The sequence below is a fragment of the Dendrobium catenatum genome, unplaced genomic scaffold, assembly GCF_001605985.2.
Source record: "Dendrobium catenatum unplaced genomic scaffold, ASM160598v2 original_scaffold_73082, whole genome shotgun sequence".
Taxonomy (NCBI): Eukaryota; Viridiplantae; Streptophyta; class Magnoliopsida; order Asparagales; family Orchidaceae; genus Dendrobium; species Dendrobium catenatum.
The window spans coordinates 810-8,825 of record NW_021391528.1 but is presented as its reverse complement, the minus strand read 5'-3'; the positions used below and the strand labels follow the sequence as shown (position 1 = coordinate 8,825).

General features: G+C 39.7%; 1 protein-coding gene across 1 annotated transcript; it reads right to left on the bottom strand.

Annotated features, from left to right (window-relative positions):
* Positions 1 to 658: 658 nt before the first annotated feature.
* LOC110093014 lies at positions 659 to 5,974 on the bottom strand. Its single transcript, XM_028691821.1, has 4 exons — positions 5,892 to 5,974; positions 2,430 to 2,570; positions 2,163 to 2,335; positions 659 to 1,220 (listed from the first exon to the last, which is right to left on the bottom strand). Exons 1-4 carry the CDS (start codon positions 5,972 to 5,974, stop codon positions 877 to 879), a joined length of 741 nt encoding a protein of 246 aa, XP_028547654.1. The 3' UTR covers positions 659 to 876.
* Between the last annotated feature and the right edge of the window lie 2,042 nt (positions 5,975 to 8,016).

The window sequence follows — 8,016 nt, the reverse complement described above, 5'->3', positions numbered from 1 at the left end:
GGAGATTTGAAAAACTTCAAAATTCCTCTCGAAATTTTACACTAACTATCACGACCTATAATTGTTGTCGCCCATTCGATGTCACTTCTCAATTTTCGCCCAATTACTTTTGTTCGACTATCAGTGTTCTACCATCATCTCCTATTTTTCTTTACGTGACGACCATCATACAACAATCATCACTTGATTATAATCTCTTGGCCATCATTGCCCAAGTATGATATCCCAAACAATGTCCTCCGAGTACATCTGTCAACTTTGTCATCCATCATCGCTGTTGATCTGTTGATACAAGCCATCAACACTCGCTGTTGATACAAGCCATCAACACAATTTCCAATGTTTGCCAACTTTATTGTCCGTTTTCGTGAACAATATCAATACATGTCATCACCTATAAGATCAATGCATGTGATCGATACCAAGACTAATGCATTCACCAACGTCAACGCATATCATCACCAACTATGTCATTGATCATTATCAATAATGTCGACGCATATCATTGACACCAACTTCGACTCTTGACATGAACATTAAAACTTATATTAACATTTTTTAGCCTTTGGCCCCCCTCAAAGGAGAAAAATTAAACTAGCTAGCTAATAAACACATATGTTTTATAAAATTTATTTTTCTCATATGGACCTGGAACGAATTATCGAACCAATAACTGTTCAAGAAGCTAATAAACACTTGTAAGAAGAAGTGCGAATTAAACAAAAACAAGCAGATTAGTCCAAAAACTGCTGTAGAAAACCCTTTCCAGGTACATTTTCTACCAGTGCCTCCACAACTATAAAAAAATGATCAACAGTAGCTACACAGTTAGTCCAAATGCTTCTAAAAGTAAAAAAAAAAAACAAATTTACATGATCAAGATGATAGAGCGAAAGACCATTTAAAAAGGCTTAGACAGTTACCATCCTCCACCGCAGTTTCTTCAGATGATCCCGAAGAGCTTCCCATGGTGTCCTCAGAACTGCTGTCATGGCTGAGCTTCAACCGGTGAGCATTGTCGGCGATCCATTTGGAAACTTCGGGGGTTGAGGCCCAATCGGAGAGAGCTTCTCTGGTGGATTCTCGAGTGAGATCTTCCCATTCCATTTTCGAGAATTTTCTCGTCGGCGTTTTGTGGAACGAAGAGTAGAAATCTTCACTGACGCGTCTGTTTATTGTGTTTGTGGCTGGGTTCTTGTTTGGGGTTGAGCTCATCTGTCCTGGAAAAATGAAGGCAACAGTAGAGAATTCAGATATATGAGAGACAGAACAAAGTTAAAATTTTGGATGCCTTCATAGTCCAGTAATGGAGTTTAATTTTTCTTCTATATTAAATATGATATCCAATATTTAATATTTTAACTACCCTAAATTTTCTTTGTAAAAAAAAAAAAAGAGTAGCCGACTTATATTTTACATCCGAGAAATTAAGGTTATATGTCCTTCACAATCAAATCATGATAAAATCTACAATGATGAGAAAAGACGTATAAAATTCTAATATTTTTTGCATGCTAAGCTTCTTTTATACTTTCTGTTCTTCTTCACTCTTGTTGTTTGAAAAAAAAAGCTTATTTCCTAATATTCTAAGGCTTCAAACCCAAATCTTTAGGCTAGATAAAAGCATGTGCTCTATCACAATGCGTATCTTCAATCAAAGTTAATATGCAAAAGCTTATATGGTATTGATGCTGCAAACAAATGATAATTGATGCAATTAGCCTGCTAAAAGAGGGCTTCATGACAGTAGTTAGTTCACCATATGCTTAGCAAATCATCAAATTAGAAGTATTCTCAAGTCTCCACTATCGGAAAAGTTTCTCCATGCTACAAAGGCTTTGTTTGGGGCAGCTTTTAAACTGCTTTTAAAGTTATTTTTTAACACACAAATATTTTGAACTAAATTTTTTTTTTACAAAGCAGTAAGAAAGCCGTCCCAACCAAAACCTATATTTTTACTGAAAAAACGCACAATGTTGAATTTCCACGAACTTACACTGTATAAAAAACAAAATTAAAGCAATGGAACAGTAAGGCACTACATCAAACAATTTAATGATCTACACAATAAGATTTGCAATGCCGTATCATGAGAAAGGATTCCATACGAAGAACGCTACATTATCTACAGAAAATAAAATAAATGCATAGCATGCTCGAACCTTTCGATGGAGAACCGGAAAGGACGTGATGATAACTTGGACTTCCCCACAAAGGCTGCCCAGAACCCTTACCAGCTGAACGATTCAAAAATTCAACATTCCTATTGCTTCCAGAAGAAGGTTGCCAGGTCCTTTGTTGCCACAAAGGAGATTTTTTTATATGACTATTTTGCCTGCACAAAAAGAAAAAAAAAAAACAAGACTATTACAGTTACAGAAAGACGATAAGCAAAACCAAGAGTGAGATGGTTCAAGTATGAAACTCACGGTGTTGCTGGAGTGGAGAATTCAATCGATGTGATGAGCGAGCTGAGAGACCAACATGCACACAATGCAACCACCGATAGAAGTGCATCAAGAGAGCTCTGTGAAGATAGCAGCAAAAAATTTTGAAGACAACTCTCAAATCTACAATGAATATGTTAAAAAAACTCCAAAAATAGCTATCACATAAAAACTGGTCCTATTCACGAGCATAAGCATGAAATAACCACACAGTTCAATAAATGTGGACAGAATTGTGAAGTGGTGAGCTATAAATTTGTTAATTCACTCTGATCGAATTAACACTCCATATCAATGTTCTAGAGTTATAAGCTACCCCCGCCAGGAGAGGAGACTTGATAGAAGGAACTATATACTTTAGGTGAAAGATGCAGTCCTGAAGGAAAAGAAGGGAGTGGTAACCAGGAATTCAGAAAGCTTGAATAAACAAAAGGTCAGAAAAACAAGGGCAGGAAAAAAAGCTTTTCCAGAAAAGAAAGTTGAGGAAAGAAGAAAATTAATGCAAATCGCATCCATGCTTAAATAATTTCCCTCCTAACCTGAAATAAATTTAGACAGAAGCAATCTGACATACGATGCAATTGGCTTCCACTTTTTCATTAGTGAATAATTGATTCACTGAAAGTCATGGTCGTTAGATATGTTTACAGACCTTTTTCTTCAGGAAATCAGCTGCTAGGTTAAGAGGAGATGCAAATCACGAATTAAGATTACCACACATTGCTTTACAATTAGAAGGAACAAAAAATAAAGAATAAAAATAAGATATCCTATTTATATTTTTATGACCAGACATTCGTACTTTACGAGCTTAAGTGATTTTTAAACTTATCCACCTTGACAAACTATTGCAGAGGTTGAATGAATTTTTGCTTTAAATTATTAAGTTTTATTTCATCCTGAATATCTTAAATTTTAGTTTTTTTTTAGTTTTAAACTTTTATTAAAATCAAAGCCCCTTAATGATTAATTTTGAGATTTGGGGACGTTTAAAAAATAGAGACCCCTTTGGTTAATGTTAACTTTCAGCACGGCTATCATTTGGGTGATTTTGAAATTATTTTAAATAGTTATATTTTCAGGAGAGTTTGAGAGACATTTAAAAAGTATGACCCCCCTCCGATTGAGATTAGCTTTTAACACGGACATCATCAAGGTTTTATGGGTATCTATTTCTGATGAGGTTCATAGATAACGGATCAGACCACGTTGCAATCGCGGAAGCATCGCCGATCAATGGCCACGATTCAGAGCTGATATTTTTAGTTATTCATGCATTTTCAGTTTTCAGAGTATTCCTGTTTACCCTGTGTGTGAGTAAGTTATGTTGGGGCCCCGAGGGCGATTTAGTCATTAGTTATGCTTTTATTTGCTTGTATCTCATGACCTATATATAGGGGTCATGTATCATTGTATGAGGTTAATGAATATTGGAATGAAAATCTAGTTTGTGCTTCTTTTTTTCTTCATTGCATGAGAGCGTGAAGAGAAAGAGAGAGAGAGCTCAAGGGAGCAACCGCAAGGCCACCAGTCGTTGGAAGCGCTCCGGCTCGTGGTTAGTTATCTTTATCTCGTCGCAAGTTTCCCATCTCCTTCCCCTCCCATCCGAATATCAGCCCAAAGCCTTCATTGCGCCGCCCCTTGCAAACCACCGCCAACCCACCACCACCCGGCCGACACTTGCCCGTCATCTTCCCCACCTCCTTTTCCTAGTTCCCATAGAATTTGAATTTCAAATTCAAATTCTTTCCTAAATTGGAAATTCCATTTATGGAAATATTTTCATGAACATTCAAATTAAAATAAAAGTTTGGATTTTATTTAAATATCTTCCTAGTCATCATTCACATATAGGAAACTATTTCTCCTCCTCTCCCTAATCTCTCCTCCTTCCTTCATGCCCGCCGCGCCCCTATAATGGGTTCTCGCATTAAAGTGTGCAATTAGATCCTCCAACCAATATTTGAACTCTCCAAAATGATTCAAATTATTTTCCCTCTCCATTGTTTTAAATATGAAATCAATATTCATGTTTTTAATTCTTCCCTCACCCGTGTCGCATCGCCGCCGGCCTCACTGCATTGGAGGACGCCCCATTAATGCATTCATTTAAGGCATTAATATAACACCACGATTTAGAGACTTTCAAATCCTTCTTCACCCTAATGTTGCCTTAAACTGAAGTTAATTTCAGTTTTTGTTTTAAACTCTTCTCTCTTCCCGCCTCCCCTCTTCCCCTCCCCCTCTTCCCTCCTCCCCCCCCCCTTCTCCTCCCCCCCCCCTCGCCTTCTTTTTCCCTACTTCCCACCACTACGTTCGCCGGCCCTCCTATTGATCGGGCTCTCATTAGAGCTCATTAATCCCCTTTATTGCACTTTGAAATTTGAAAGGGTTTCAAATAATTCCTCCAAAATTTACTAAGAAATCTGAGATTATTCAGATGTTTCAGTAAATCTCCTTCACCACATCCCAAACTAAACTCTCTCTCTCTCTCAACACGAGCCCGCACTCACCCTCACCCCACTTTGGCCGAATATCCCCCTCTCTTGGAGATTCCGCCGGGCTACCCCTCCTCTCTTCTTGAAGAATATCTCACACGCCAAGCATGTATGGCGGGGATCGGAGTTTTGAGTGGGTCTAGTTTTCCATCGCGAAGACAGCATCATCACTACGGGTACCTTACTTCGACGTAGGTAATTCGAAGACGAAACCACTGTGGAAGTGAGTACTTGGAAAGAGATACTCATCCTTCACAGTCCCTCTACGACCGTGAATTTGTGCACAACGCCCAACTCTCGGAGTCCGTAGAACGAACGCAATGCATTGCACGCCCTTCAGCCCGTCACTCGTCGACTCCCCCGTCCGCTCAGACCCTGGCAACGAAACTTCCTCGTCCCGGCACTCTGTTTGCCGTGTGCTGAAATTCTCTCCTCGCAAAGCCCGTCTAGTTTGAGTGTATATATTCCCCAAGGTGAACGTGTTCGTTTATAATGATGGATGTTGTAATAGCTTTAGTGTTTGCTACTTTGTTTGGTCTTTAAGGTTTGGCTAATCTACATCACTTCTTTCGCTAAGCCTAGTTGATAACTATGAAGTTTAATATTTCTTGCGCTATCGCATATTCAGTTTTAATTGTAATTTCTTTGCCAACTCAATTTTAATTTCTTACGGCAGCTCCTGCAATTTAGTTTCACATTCATATTTGGTATCAGAGCATGGTAGCATGCTTGATTCAATGCGCAGTGCATCCAGGAAGTTTCCTTAGCTTTGTTCGATAGTTGTTGCATGCATAACATCTTTTAAATAAATTTTATTGACTGATTTCTCTGCTTGTCCGGAAATTTCTGCAACAATTTTGCATGTTTACATTGCTCATACCTAAATGGTGTTTAAAAGTGCTGTCCTCATTGAATTCGCATGCCATTATAGTGTAGGACATTAAACCTTGCGCCATCACCTTTCCTGCCACTAGTTTGTGAACTGTTGGGCTGACTTCCAAGCGTTTTGCTAGTTTGCTGTCCACACATTAGGAGTTACTCTCATCACTTAGAATAATTTTCCTAGTTGTGTACTATTGCTGTCCACTCAAAAACTGCACTTGTTGGAGACTTATAATTGACCGGAAGGCTGTCCAGAAAATTTCTGAAGCATTTAGAGAACTTTAGGTGACCCCAACCTAGTGTTTAGGTGCTGTCCACACCCTAAAAGTCATCCTAAACGCATAGGCAACTTTCCCCAACTGCTGTAGATTGCTGTCCACAAGTTTCCTGCACTTATCTAGTGAATTGTAGGCTCGTTTCTTAGGCGTTTGGTTGCTGCCTTCAACCTAACAACCTCCCTAAGTGCCTAGGCTACTTAACCCACTAGCCTAGCTTGCTGGCCAAACTTTTTCTTCACCCTGTAGTGAGTCTAAGTGAGCCTAACCTAGTGTCTAAATGCTATCCCCTACGCCCATTCCTCATTGAGCATCACTTTACACTTTTAAATGGACTCGATAGGTTTTCAGAAGAGATTAGACGACCTAGTTAGTCTTGTAGGCTCTCTAACTAAAACCACAAAGGAGTCACATGTTGACTCTCCCCACTCTAGGTACGTTCCCCATTCGCTCAGTCAGGCGAGTCGGAAGGTGCCCCACTATGCTTATCAACCTAGACCTGAGACTAATCCTCGACAACCTCACCTAGAGTCACCTTACCAGTTGCCCACCTTTGATGGCTCATCGGACCCTTACTATTTTCGGGAATGGGCTAGACAACTAGATGACTATTTTGAATCATGTCATATCCTTGAATCCCACCAGCTTAGCATAGCTAAATATCACCTCAAAGGTCAAGCTCTTCAATTTTGGGTAAGATTGGAAGATCGTCGAGAGTCTAGCGGTGAGTACCTTACTTGGAAGGACATGAGGAGAGAACTAAACTTAAAATATAGGCCCTCTACCTATGGACAACCTGCTGATTCTAAGTTTAGGTCCCCCCCTGCCCATCAAACCATTGGATATTACACTCTCAATACCCCTACCCCTAGTGACCGTCATTTAGAGCACCACCCTACCCCTTGCCGAACAAACCGTGGACCTTACTGTGGTCAAGACCACCCTTCCTTTAGTAGCATCAGGGTTACTGTCCCACCCTGTAGATCTCCACTTAATATTGATGACCGACCCTTTGGTAGGCCTTCTGTTGGGTCGAGCCCTTATGACTCCACACTTGGACTAACATCTAGCCATCCCAGTCAACCTTTAACCTCCCCAGTCCTTGACCCTGCAAGTTTAATTTTAATAAAGAATTGCAGTAAAAAGAAGAAATCAACGGAACCTGAGACTGAAGTCATCCATTTTGTGGAAACTATCGATAACGATGACTTCTTTGAGGATGAAACAGAAGTGATTGAATCAGACTCCCAGAATGACTTAAACCCTGAGCTAGGAAAGTTAGAACCTGTAAACGTCGACACCTTAACCCACCCCAATCCTAGTTTCTTCAAGGATGAGTCTTTGGACAAAGTATGCCTGGATGATAGTCGGACTTCGAACACACTAATTTTGGAAGATCCTGATTTAGTTGTAACAACTACTGAGATGACTTTAGGTAATCTTGATGGTAATGATTTCGAATTGGAAGTGAATCAATTAAAACTATCACCTGAATTGAATGAACCGGAACCCATTGATCTTAAGATTATGACCCTACCTCATCATATTGAGAACATAAGTACGAATTTGAAAGATAGTGATTTGACCCTGAGTGGTTTTGGACCTAATTGGGGAATTGGGCATCCTCGTATTTTATTGGAATCCATTTTAGGAGTTGCCCCTTTAGAGTTGCATTTGAAGGAGTGTGATTTTCTTGATTGGATTTATCTCACCACTCCTCATACTGACTTTAATGTTAGAGAGAATTTTAGCCCTTACTTTCATGTCACCACTCTAACTGTTGTGCCCACTTCTGTACCCCATTTCTTAAGTCCCATACCTGCTGGTGACTCGTTTGGCTATCCCATTTTGGCTGTAGGTCAGGACCCATCACCTTACTTTGTTCCTGATTCATTTGTTTTGCCCATCATGTTC

Bases quoted from the DNA above. Each gene is read 5' to 3' on its own strand.
- LOC110093014 (XM_028691821.1), bottom strand. From the start codon at position 5,974: ATGTGTGGACAGCAAACTAGCAAAACGCTTGGAAGTCAGCCCAACAGT. The intron at 2,336-2,429 runs GTGAGTTTCATA...CTTTTTGTGCAG, and splicing joins TTCTCCACTCCAGCAACACC to GCAAAATAGTCATATAAAAA. The intron at 1,221-2,162 runs GTTCGAGCATGC...TCATTTTTCCAG, and splicing joins TTCCGGTTCTCCATCGAAAG to GACAGATGAGCTCAACCCCA.